The sequence below is a fragment of the Lucilia sericata genome, unplaced genomic scaffold, assembly GCF_015586225.1.
Source record: "Lucilia sericata isolate MDLA Ls3-8-SP2 unplaced genomic scaffold, ASM1558622v1 Contig000659F_arrow, whole genome shotgun sequence".
NCBI lineage: Eukaryota > Metazoa > Arthropoda > Insecta > Diptera > Calliphoridae > Lucilia > Lucilia sericata.
This window is the reverse complement of record NW_023994664.1, coordinates 109,956-124,247: the sequence shown is the minus strand read 5'-3', so window position 1 is coordinate 124,247 and position 14,292 is coordinate 109,956. Positions and strand designations below refer to the sequence as shown.

The 14,292-nt window shown below is 29.9% G+C and overlaps 1 protein-coding gene across 1 annotated transcript; it reads right to left on the bottom strand.

Annotated features, from left to right (window-relative positions):
* Positions 1–6,084: 6,084 nt before the first annotated feature.
* On the bottom strand, positions 6,085–6,774 carry LOC119607134 (basic helix-loop-helix transcription factor amos). The gene has a single exon (XM_037960920.1). The coding sequence runs from the start codon at positions 6,772–6,774 to the stop codon at positions 6,085–6,087; it is 690 nt and encodes a 229-aa protein (XP_037816848.1).
* Positions 6,775–14,292: the final 7,518 nt, after the last annotated feature.

The window sequence follows — 14,292 nt, the reverse complement described above, 5'->3', positions numbered from 1 at the left end:
TAATCGTATTATCAGCTGACCTTTAGAATGCTCAACATTAAACGGAATTATTCAGCTGTTCGAATTTTTTCGAATGTGAGTAACGCATAATCTTCAAATTTCAAGACAACCTTTTCCGGAATCTCTACCTTGGTAAAGCTAAATCATATTGTTTGAGAAACTCTCTTTTGCTATTCATTCCATCAATTCCCTGAATTTCCAAAAATTCCAACAAAACACATACACCCCTATTCTTCATTTCAATTCGAATCGAAATTTTCTCCGTTTGGCAACTTTGGTATTCTGTATTTCGATTCGAAGCTCCCTCACTAAAATAACAACTTACAAAAACGTAGTTACGATCGTAATGCAGAATACATACAATCGTAAAGCATTGATATAAAATGAAATTGCTTCTTCTTTTTCTTACGATTCCGTTTTTTGTGGGAATACCAATTTTCGATCGTAGCGTAACTGAATGCGAAAACGTAATCGAAATGCAGAATAGGGGTGATTTGTATTTTGGAATGTTATTAAAATCGAAATAATATGGAACCTGCAACAAGTACTGAGGTTTGACAACTTTAATAATGCGATAAATAAATGTATTAATAAAAGGTAATATTATAAGTTTTTAACCTTAACATACTGCTCACTGAATGTTTATATATCTAGAAATCTAAACACATATAAAAACTCAACACAATCTAGGTATCGTTATTTCAGATTTCTCAGGAAATCGTAAAACCGAATTGTGTCTGAACGTCATTTCATTTTTCTATTCTCTGTTCCATGTCTCCATAATAGGCAATTGTAACCATTTGTTAGACATATTCGTTATCGAATGAACTTATCAGAACCAAATTCGATGTAATCTAAAAAGGAAAATTTCAAGAAAAATTCTCGATCACGAATTTGTTGATTCGACACCCTGAATTTATCAAAAAGAATTATCTCATAGATTCTAAGATCAATTCTTGGTTCGTTTTTTTTTTCAGGGGACTTTAAAGTCAATATTTTTGTGTGCGATGTTACAAAATAATTCCTCAGATCAGGTTGAAACCATTCAAGTATCTGAACTTTCTTGTATGTCAAATATCAGATGAATTATTAATTAAACATTTTATTTATTTAATTTTTCATATTTTTAAGTTTTAAACATGACATTAAACATTCATTAAACTTTTAATATCTTTATATTAAAGATAATTTATAATGAATATCGAAATAGTTTAATTTACAACAAAAATCTCATTAGTTTTGATTTAAATATTTAAGGACTTGTTTTTTTTATAAAAAAAAAAATATTTAAATATATAGTTAATAAGTAAATAGTGTACAAAATGTTAAATAAGTTTTTAAGAATATCATCTATTATAACTATAAAATTAATTAAATGTTTAAATGAAAAACAAACAAACAAATAAAAGTAAACGCAAAAAAAAATATATTAAAAACTAATACAGGTTTTTAAGACATTTTACTCTACATTTTACCTGTTCTATATTATGTATTATTTTTTTGCTAATTAGTCTTTTTACATAGTACAACAAACAGCTCAAATCATCATTCCCAAATATCAAATAATTCCCATGTTTATGCCTTGTAATGCGGAAATGTATTTAGGAAGTCATCATCAAACTTCTTGTGTCTTGGTCGGCACGCATCAAATTATACTGCGGCACTTTTTTGTGTTTTGTGTGTTCGTAAACGTTGTTGTGATTATTTCGGAAAACGCCTACCACTTAATAATCCTTCAAGGATACAACTAACAACGGCTGTCAAATTAACTAGATCTTGAGAATGTAAACAAACAAACGAAAAACCGCCAATGTTTTTCTCAAATTGAAAAATCTACTGATTAAAGAGGTATGTACTATGTTTTTTTATGTATGTAAGTTTCATTTATAGGAAGATTAAAAAGTTTCCAGAAAAAATTAAAAAAATTACAAATGAAAATTAATTTTAGTTTAATATCTTCGAACTGATTTATAAATGGTGATTCTAGTAAAAAAAATCTTTTAATTTATAATCTCCAAACTCAAACAAATGATTAATAAAGTTATTAATGGTTTATAACAGGAATTTTGTATCGAAAAATTGTTGAAAATTTCCTTTTAAATAAAAAGAATAAATAGATATTGAAAATAAGTTTTTTGAAATGCTTTTCAAATCAATTTCATATCAAACGAGTTCTAAGCCCGATCATATATAGTCATGACTGAAATTATGTTCATTTGCATTTAGAGGAACAAACTCCATATTTATAAATTTGTATACCCTTCGATAAGGACCTTTGACCCTATAAAGTATATATTTTTTTGAATCATAATAGATAGCGAATTCTATTTGACAATGTCCGTCTGTACGTATGGTATTTAAGGACTCAGATGTCTTCGATATCCAAGTCCAAACAAATGATTAATAAAGTTATTAATGGTTTATAACAGGAATTTTGTATCGAAAAATTATTGAAAATTTCCTTTTAAATAAAAAGAAGAAGTAGATATTGAAAATCGCTGTAGAGACATGATGTTAAATAAGTTTTTGGAAATGTTTTTCAAAGCAATTTCATATCAAACGTGTTCTAAGCCCGATCATATATAATCTTGACTAAAATTATGTTCATTTGCATTTAGAGGAACAAACTACATATTTATAAATTTGTTTACCCTTCGATAAGGACCTTTGACCCTATAAAGTATATATTTTTTTGAATCATAATAGATAGCGAATTCTATTTGACAATGTCCGTCTGTACGTATGGTATTTAAGGACTCAGATGTCTTCGATATCCAAGTCCAAACAAATGATTAATAAAGTTATTAATGGTTTATAACAGGAATTTTGTATCGAAAAATTGTTGAAAATTTCCTTTTAAATAAAAAAGAAGAAGTAGATATTGAAAATCGCTGTAGGGACATGATGTTAAATAAGTTTTTGGAAATGTTTTTCAAAGCAATTTCATATCAAACGTGTTTTAAGCCAGATCATATATAATCTTGACTAAAATTATGTTCATTTGCATTTAGAGGAACAAACTCCATATTTATAAATTTGTATACCCTTCGATAAGGACCTTTGACCCTATAAAGTATTTATTTTTTTGAATCATAATAGATAGCGAATTCTATTTAACAATGTCCGTCTTTACGTACTTTTTTATACTCTATAAGGAATGTAGGGCCGATTTGAAATTTTCAAAAATCGTATAAAAGTTATCACCCTAATGTATATATTTTAATGAAAATAAAGATTTAATTTGATGTGTATTTCATCTAAAGATGTCTGTACAAGTCATTATAAGGTAATTCAAGTCTTCTTAAAGGTTGCCAAGTTTACAATGCCCTATCTCCGCTATCTCTGTTTCAGGAGTTAGCGGAATTCGGAAGAAGTAGTCTATATTCTTATCGGACATTGAGGCTCCCGTTTTAACTAATTTAGCAGCTTTGCAGTTGACCATTGAATCCCCCTTTCCCCCGTACCAACAAGAGTACTATATTCCGAATCCTTACAGACAGCGCAGTCGATTTAGTAATGCCCGTTAGTCTGTCTGTCTATCCCTATGTTTTTGTAGCAATAATCTTTTAAGACCCCAGATATCTGCGAGATTTCTTCAATTCTACAATTTCTTATTGTAAATCAGCAAAATCAGTAGATAAATAACAGGTACATGAGCAAAATTCCGAAACAACCCTTGAAAATATTACGTTTTTTCGTCATTCTTGATTAGTTTTTTTCAGAAACTATTTTAACAAATTTTGTCACAAGTATTTTCTTTTGTCCAGGGGTTAATGTAGTTGAAAATTATTAGAATCGGTTCAAAATTTCATTAGCTCCCATGCACATTTACAAACTCCAGGAAAATGGATTTATTTATACGGATCCATAAGCCCCATATATTTATTATTTAATTATGATATCGGAGTAAAATTATACTATATGTACAAATCGTTCTGTAAATTTTTTGGAAAATGTTGTTAAAAAAGCTAGCTTATATATATATATATATATATATATATATTCGATATTGCCGAATATAGTAATTGTTCTCATTTTTTTCGAAATCCTCCTTTTTTTCTTAAAATCCTCACAATTTGAGCTGTGAGGATTTTTTCTAATATGAACTAAATTTGCCCTTTTCTAAAATGAACTAAATTTGCGACTTTCAACCACTTTTTGTCCCTTTTTGAACAAAATGCTCTTTTTTTATAAATTTTAACTACAAATTCCAAACAAAATAGTTAACACGTCGACGTAAATGACGGCTATAGACGTCAAGCACTGTCGCTCGTAGATGCAAATGACGTCTATAGCCGTCATATAGTGTAATCTTTTTAATATTTATTTCACTATAAATCGGAGTATAATAAATTTTTTTAAAATCCGTCAACATTATTTAAAGAATAAAATAATATAGTTTTATTATAACAACAACATTTTTGATTAAAATTTATATTCGGGCAGTACTAGTGTAATTTAACGAAGTACTCAAATTTTTCAAAAATTAAGTGTGCATCGGTGTAGATTCATCATTTTTTGGGTGAGCGTCAACGAGTTAAAAAAGTTTATATGTGTACATCGAGACTCCATATTCTAAAAAGTTTTGTTTGAAAAATAATTCCAAATAGAGATTTATATTGTCAATGTCCTATCGAAATTTTGATTTTAGATCGCACAAAGAATATATAATATGGGTCTGTTGTTGGCTTAATATGGAATATGGACCAATTTATTGATTTAAAATAGAAAAATTATCGAAAGCATGTCTGAGAGAATGATTAAAAATTTTATTACAATCGAGGGTAGTAACAGCATTTTGCCACAAATATCTTCTGTTTATGAGAATTTTTCGCTTTTTGTGCGACATTTCGAAATTAAAATGTTCTTAGAAATTTTCCGATATCGAATGAAAATGCTTATTTCAATTGAGCACTTCTGAATATCAAATGTATTTATACCCTACACCACTATAGTGGGGACGGTATTATACGTTTGTGCTGATGTTTGTAACACACAAAAATATTGGTCCTACACCCACCTTAAAGTATATCGATCGATTCAGAATCACTTTTTGAGTCGACTAAGACATGTCTGTCCGTCCGTCCGTCTGTCCGGCTGGCTGGCTGTCCATGTAAACCTTGTGTGCAAGATACAGGCCGCAATTTTCAAGATAATTTGATGAAATTTGGACCAAACATGTTTTTGGCACAGGGACGAAGCCTATAGAAAATGGTTGAAATCGGTCCCTTATTTCACCTAGCCCCCATACAACCGTACCTCCCGATTTGGGCTTTTTATGCCATTATTACGTCAAATATACTATTATCTCTCTAAAAATTTGCACAAATATGTTTTATATAAGTATAAATGACACTGCCGATTTTCGTAATGATCGGCCCTTATTTGACCCTAGCCCCCATACAAACCCCCCCTCAAAAAATGTCTTAAACGTCTAAAATTGACTTGTAACCATTTGTATCGCAATGAAACTCAACATAACTACTTGTTATTTAAAAATATATCTTTTTTCCAAATTGAATGAGTATCGGCCCATGTTTGACCATTAAATATTTATATTTAGAAAATCAGTTTTTTATCAATAAATTGCTCAAATACCTTGGAATTAAGGTAAAATTCAACATAAAAGTATCTTTATAAAAAATAAAATTTTTTTAAATATACTCATGGTGTAGGGTATTATATGGTCGGCCATGCCCGACTATACTTTCCTACTTGTTTTCTTCTGAATTTCTTGAACAAAATATTGCTATTTCAATTTAAATTAAAGTTCGCGGATCTGTTCCTTTAAATGCTATCGTACATTTCATTAGAATTTATCTGTTGCTTTCTATATAAAATAATAAAGAACATATTTGTTCGTATTTAGAGAAAGAGGTCCCTGATTTTCAATTAAAAAAAGAGTAGTTTCAAAACAGTGAAAAATTATGTTTCAAGTTAATATTTTTTTAATAAATTACAGTTATATTTTATTTGCCTTATTCATATCAACAAATTTTTTTTTACATTCTTAACTTAAATAACACTTATATAACTATATATTACCAATATTTACAAAACATTTTCACTAATTAAATAAAATTATCAATAATCTCTTGTCAACAACTTGACCAAATCGCCAATATATGCCTGAGCCATTTGTAAAGTTTCATATTTCGAAAGACGACGATCATTGCCCAGTGATGGGACTACATCACGAAGTTTATCGAAGGCATCATTCAGACTATTCATACGTCTACGTTCTCGGGCATTAGCAGCTAAACGACGTTTGCGTAAAACTTCTTGAGAGCAGTTTGTAGTTGTGTGAGATGTTTTGTCGGCGGCTGAATTCGATTTCAAACCTGAAGGCTGAAGACGTTTTAAGGTGAATTTCGTTGAATTTAAATGTGAATTAGTGGCGGAATAGGTGTTATTATAATGCGTTTTGCTAACACTAATTGTCGCTGGCGAAGGATAACAATATTTTGCTGTATGCTGGTAAGTATTATAAAACTGTTCCAATTCATAGGTAGAAGTAGATATACTGTTATCAGTAGCTTCAATGCCAAATTCATTGCTATGATTAGAATCGGACATGGAATCATTGTTGGCTTCAAAATCTAGATTATAGAAATTAAAGTCAAGATTTTCGTTTAAGCATGTAAATTGTTCCCCTAAACTGCTATTATCCGAGAGATTGTTACTGCCCATACTGTTATTAAGCTGGCCGTTTGCAGATTCTTCGTTTTGGAATTGCGAGTAATGGAATTGTTCGTTAAAATCACTAGATAACATATTGTTTTGTTTTATTTAAAAAAAGAAATCTAAACCTTTACGATGTTTAACTTTGAAGTGAACTTAAGAAACTGTTGCTGCAACAGCATCCTTTACTTCTTTTTATACCATTCCTTTTTAAAGGCTAAGTTGTTATGTTTTAACCTCTATTATGATTGGTTTAAAGCAATATAGGCCACTTGTTTTTACCTGTTTTAAAAATTTCTGATTCGTTCTTTTTCCATACACACACATGCTTACGCATGCCTTATAAATATTTGATCTCACTCCTTTTGGTCTTTCGTGCCACATTGTAAGATCCTTTTGTTTTGAGTGTTTGTTGCATGTCTTTTTTGTTGTTGTTAATATTGTTTGTTGCACAGTATTGTTATTAAATTGGCTTGCGGTCAAAACGTTTAATTTTCTTTTCTTATTCTTATTGTATTGTAAATAAATAAAATATGTTTTTTTATTTAAATTTTGTTACATATAACAATATTAATATTAAATTTTTTTGTTGTTAAAATTAATTTGCTACTATTGTCTAAAATATAATTATTGTGGCTTTATGTTTAAGAAATACATATAATTTTCACTTTCTGTTTCTTTTATTTTACTAACATTTGCAAAAACAAAAATCCTTTTTATATAGGAACATTGTTGTTGTTGTTTTTTTTTTAAATCATACAACATTTGTCAGTTGATTTCTTTTTGATTGGCAAGGTCAATATTGTAGTGCAAACTTAATACATATTAACCTCTGGGATTTTGTAGCAGTTTCGGGAGTACTCTGATATAATGCATATATGGCTTAGGTGGCCCTCACCTAGGACATCACAATGTTAGATGGAATATGTTTTTTCCATATATTTCGATTAGTGTTAGACCAGTCCTAGTCCTTTGAGAAGCACTCTACACGCGTGTGCGTTAGTTCAGCGTATATGCTGCTTGGGCATTAGTGGTGCCATGGGTACTATGTCAACCACGGCTCTGGAAACGTGGCTAGATATTCCATCCATTGAAACATATATAAGATATGAGTCGGCACTTACAGCAGAACGTCTCATAACTTTAGGCAAACTGGCCAAAGGCGATTATAGGAAGGCGTCTTCAATGTATAGTGGACACATTGGAAGACTATACACAATCATCGGATGTGTCCGATCGCGTACCAGACACAGAATATGTCGGAAACATTGAAACACTGATCACACAGCTAGAATGTCTTGGTCAAGGGAAACATTAGAGAAAATACCCGCAGAAATCCGTTGCTGCATGGACGTCTCTAAATTGGGGCAAAATGTGGGCCTGGGGTTCTGTATTGAATGTCAAGAAACAGAATTATACAATATACCACCATTTACACTAATAACGGAATGCGTAAATTAGATTAGTATAATTGTAGCGCCCAGAGGTCTTAACATATTTACCGACAGCCAGAAGGCAATTAGTCGAAATCAGATGATAAAATTAATTCTAACACCTTATTGAATTGTAAAAACTTTCTTACCGAATACACTCCCGGGATAAGGTTTTCATCATATGGGAACCAGAACACTCGGGAGTAGTCGGCAACGAAAGAGCGAATAGCGAATAGATTACGGGCACGGCTATACACTTTCTTTGCCATTTTCAGGCTATCACCGAAATTAGATCCAGAATATCTGGGGAGTGATATTATTCCGGATATCCCTCACAACACTGATTGGAAAATTCTTAGGAATTGCGTCCAGGAATTAAGTTTCTGAACATCGGACAATAAAATAAAGTAAATACTATATAAATTTTTTACATGAAAAGGAGCGCAGTACAGACCCGCATTTCTTCGGATTTGATGTACATACATCCTTCTATCAACCGAGTCATTTTAATGAAAGCTTTTATCATCTTTTTTTATTAATTAAACAAAAACACTTTTCACCTCGAAATCTCTAAAATCAATCGTTAAATAAATGCGTTACTAAACGCTCAATGAATTTGACGTTACCCATTATTTTAGGTTATACGGTCAGAACACATTTATTTACACAACATTTTACAATTTGGTGACACTCAAAGATTTGTTACGCATTATTTTCAACAAGGATTTTACAAAAAAAAATGTGTCCTTTCATTCATTGTGATCGATCGTACAATTTGAAAACAATAACACAACATGATACGACCTCATTAAGATAACAACTGCTCTTTTAAAAAAATCATTTTCAAAAGAAGTCATAAATGTCACATCATAGTTTGGTCTTTCAATATTTATGTGATGACTATTACTGATATACACGTTCTATAAGAGTAGGCCTGTAGGATAGTAGGTGACAGTCAATGATGGTAAGAGTATTTTGTCAAGCCTATTATATTTTCATTTACCTGACAAACAGTTAACACTTTGTGTTAACCAGAAGTCGTTGCAGTGAAAAAAAACGGTAGGATAACAGCACGTACGAAAAGGACATTAGTGTCACAGTTGCATGTTGATCCTTTTTTTTAATTGAAATTTATATACAGTATTTGGTTTACTTTACTAGATGACAATTCAATTGAATGTTGCAATTAGAAAACATTTGATTCGTATCTTAAGTCGGCAAATTTTCAAAAAATCAATTCTCTTTAAGGGCTGTTAAAATAAAGTTAAAATTAAAACGCTCGCGCTAAAAAGTTTTTGAAATAATGATAACATTTTAATGTGAAAAGTGTCAAGATGATCACACTTTATATTATTATATTTGAAGAAGATTCTTTATTTCGAAATGTCCATCATAAGTAGCTAACGAAAACAAACATACAGTGAATCAACTAAGTTTTTTGCCTACCTTTTTTTAAGAAAATTTTGTTTTTTGTTCATAAATAAAATTTGAAAAAACAGGTAGAGAGTAAATTTATGTTTTCCAATTAAAAATAGAGATTGTATAAAATGGGAAAACCATAAAAAAAATATTAAAATACAAATTTTGGTGCATTTTATTATTTTTCATCAGAATTTACATGTCAATAAAGTATTTTGCATTTTTAGAATTCGAGTTAATTTCGTTGAGATTTTCAAATTAATTTTTAATTACTTTTTGGAATTTATTGTTTTATTGTTAAAAGGACGCGTGTTAAGTATTTTCAATTGCAATTTGCAAAATTCATATCCTCATTGTGTGAAACTGTGAAGGTATTTGCCTTAAAAATGTTTAAAGGAAAATAATGAGCCAATTTCAATATAAAAAATTAGTTTAGATTTCTAGAACAAGTATAAATCAATGAAATATAATTATGAGATGTTTAATCAATATCATTAAAAAAAATATAAAATGGAGTAATTGATGAAATGATCCAAAGAATTATTAGAAAAAACGCACTGAGTGCTTTTTCAAATTCTTTAACTGCCAAAGGGAGGCGACTTGTATCCAAGGAAAACGATTGGATGCCTGATTTATCTTCTCCAAAATTCATATACGAACTAGGAGGAACACTATGTTTAAATTTAGACCTCTAAACTGACCTTAGGTTGCTTGGAACCAATGTAAAGTGAACTGTCGTGTAGTACAGGAAAAATACTTAATTTAGATATTTTAAAATAGAGGTCGTTATCATCACCTAAGGTCAACAAAAGCAATATTTTTCAGCTAATATATACACTCATATATATTTAGAACTCAAATCAAGAATAACTATCCAGATCCAAATACGCCTACTGTATTTTATTCATAAAATAAAGCATTTAAAATATAAGGTTGAAAATCAAGATTTTAGTATGTAATAGTTCTATAGTGGTATATGGTGATGTCCCCATACTTAGAGTGGCTAGAATGACACTTAGTGTTAGATTTATTGAATAAGAATCAATATTTTACAATTCTAAATAAAATTTACACAGTATTCCCCAAATAGATGGGGTGTCCGTAATGTAGTTTTTGTTTATCAATACAAAATGACCAAAAATCCAGATTATTTTTGTTGTAATATATAAATTTATACCCCACTAAACATTTTTTCTAGGTCCAAATCCATTGATTATCTAATATATCATGTATCCAATTCAAAATTACTTATTATTTTCGAAATTAAATCAAAGAAACGATAGATTTCATGTTAAGTCAAATATTGATAAATTCTTATAGGTATATAGGATAATAAATCGGTTAAGAAATGTCCAAATTTAGTCGTTCCACTACTATAATATCTAAAAAATGTTATTCTAATATATAGGAGTAATAAAAATACTAAATTGTATAAAATAATGCAGCAATATTAAAAAAATTAACAAAAAACCTAAAAAGAAAAATACTTTATTGAACTAAAAAATTAACAATACGTTCACATTTTATCAAAAATTAATATCACGATTTTACTCTTTATGGTAGAAAATTAAAATATAAGATATTCTTTAAAAAATACAACAAACAAATTGCTTTATTTTGCTAAAAATAATTGTTCAGATAAAGTTTTTTCTTAAAATTTATAAAATTTTACATAGGCAAATTACTTAATTGATTCACTGTACATGCATGCAATAGTTATTTAAAGCATAACTTTTAAAAACAGATTTTGTTTATTTAATTTGTAAACAATATTAAAAATGTGGGTCAGTTTTAAAATTTTTGTTTAAGTTAAAGCAACCTACATGTATGTGGTTTCCAGTCCAAAAAAAAAAACGTGCATCATATATGACCACAATCATGCAATTTTTACATTATACTACTCACTATTAAATACACATACTATGTACTTGTATTAAATTTAATTTTAAATAAAAGGAAATACTTTCTATTGCAAGAGTTTAAAGAAAGTGGGAAACTAATTTATATTTTGCCCAATATTGAAAAAAAAAAACAAATATTTATAAATAAAAATCTACCTCATTATTAACAAGTAACAAAATAAGACTTAAGACTACTGATCATGCAAAGTAACTCGAAGTGATCCTTGACAGTGAACTATCATATGAATATTCAAAATAGTATAAGAAAGGCTAATATAGAGAGCGGTTGGTACCAACTGGGTTGTTAACCCTAAAGGTATAAACTGGATTTTCAATGCAGTTCTTATAGCTCATATTGTTTTATGGTGTTATAATGGTTGTTATTTAGGCGGATTTCTGGGGGACACCCATTCACCCAATGTTGTAACGAATGTTTACGCTGATGGCTTTAAGTAGAGTGGAAGAGTGAGGTGATGGCTTCTATATTGAAAAATTTTGAATCAAGTCCTCTTTTAGGCCATCCAATTATTAGTGTTTTACAGGCAGAAATATCTGCTATTAGAAGAGCGGGAAACTGGCTGAGGTGTTATCACATATCGGGAAATATATGTATATATACGGACAGAAAAGCAGCGATCAGATATCTAGCGGTTGTCTTCACGACATCATCACGAACTCTATAGCTGACGAACTCGCCAGGAATGCTGCGATAAGGGGGAAGGATGAAATCGACGCCTTTACTGGTATTTCCTTTACAAACTGAAAGTCACTCAAATTTAACTAGAAAACAGTAGAAAACACTAGAAAAGTGATCAATCCAGAAAATAATCACCAGTTAGAACTTCGAATTAAAACCTATTTTTTTAAAGTTTACAATTAATATTATACATTAAAATTTATTAAAAAAAACTTCCAGACACATTAGCCACAAAACAAATACGCACACATCTGTGTTTATAAAACAATTTAAATATTACATATTTGACTATACACAAGTTATTGCTCTCATTACCAGGAATTACCCAGTTTAATATTACTTACCACAACAAAACAATCCAAAAAAATTCAAGGAAGTAGACAATGCAAATTTTTAATACCATTAAATGTGATAAACAAATATTTTAAAATAATATAAAACATAAATTATATAATTTTTACATAAACAAACACTGGCTAATATTCCTTAAAACTATTGCCAAAATCTGGATTAGACAAGATTAAAATGATGGCAAACAATTTGTTGTAAAGATCGTACGAGCAAAAAAGAACGTGAGAAAATTTCGAAAGAATTGTTAAACAAAAGATATATTGATAAACAATAGAATTTAGCAACAAGTGCATGTCAATTGTGCAAAGAATATGTAAAGACATATTCGAAAAGGGAGTTTCAAAAAGGGGTGATATTTAAAAATGTTTGAAAAGGAAATGTTTGTGGAAATCTCTAGAAAGTTTGATCATCATAATAATCTATAGACTAGCATATAGACTATACTATAGACTAGACTATAGACTAGACTATAGACAAGACTATAGACTAGACTATAGACTACACTATAGACTAGACTATAGACTATACTATAAAGTAGACTATAGACTATACTATAAAGTAGACTATAGACTAGACTATAAACTAGACTATAGACTACTCTAGACTAGACTCTAGACTGGACTATAGACTAGACTCTAGACTAGACTATAGACTAGACTATAGACTGACTAGACTACTATAGACTAGACTATTAGACTAGACTATAGACTAGACTATAGACTAGACTATAGGACTAGACTATAGACTAGACTATAGACTAGACTATAGACTAGACTATAGACTAGACTATAGACTAGACTATAGACTAGACTATAGACTAGACTATAGACTAGACTATAGACTAGACTATAGACTAGACTATAGACTAGACTATAGACTAGACTATAGACTAGATTATAGACTAGACTATAGACTAGACTAGACTAGACTATAGACTAGACTATAGACTAGACTATAGACTAGACTATAGACTAGACTATAGACTAGACTATAGACTAGACTATAGACTAGACTATAGACTAGACTATAGACTATACTATAGACTAGACTATAGACTATACTATAGACTAGACTATAGACTAGACTATAGACTAGACTATAGACTAGACTATAGACTAGACTATAGACGACTATAGACTAGACTATAGACTAGACTATAGACTAGACTATAGACTAGACTAGATAGACTAGACTATAGACTAGACTATAGACTAGACTATAGACTAGACTATAGACTAGACTATAGACTAGACTATAGACTAGACTATAGACTAGACTATAGACTAGACTATAGACTAGACTATAGACTAGACTATAGACTAGACTATAGACTAGACTATAGACTAGACTATAGACTAGACTATAGACTGACTATAGACTAGACTATAGACTAGACTATAGACTAGACTATAGACTAGACTATAGACTAGACTATAGACTAGACTATAGACTAGACTATAGACTAGACTAGACTAGACTATAGACTAGACTATAGACTAGACTATAGACTACTTAGACTAGACTATAGACTAGACTAGAGACTCTAGACTAGACTATAGACTAGACTATAGACTAGACTATAGACTAGACTATAGACTAGACTATAGACTAGACTATAGACTAGACTATAGACTAGACTCTAGACTAGACTATAGACTAGACTATAGACTAGACTATAGACTAGACTATAGACTAGACTATAGACTAGACTATAGACTAGACTATAGACTAGACTAGACTAGACTTAGACTATAGACTAGACTATAGACTAGACTATAGACTAGACTATAGACTAGACTATAGACTAGAC

What these genes read in the sequence shown, in the direction of transcription:
- LOC119607134 (XM_037960920.1), bottom strand. Translation starts at nt 6,774, where the DNA reads ATGTTATCTAGTGATTTTAACGAACAATTCCATTACTCGCAATTCCAA.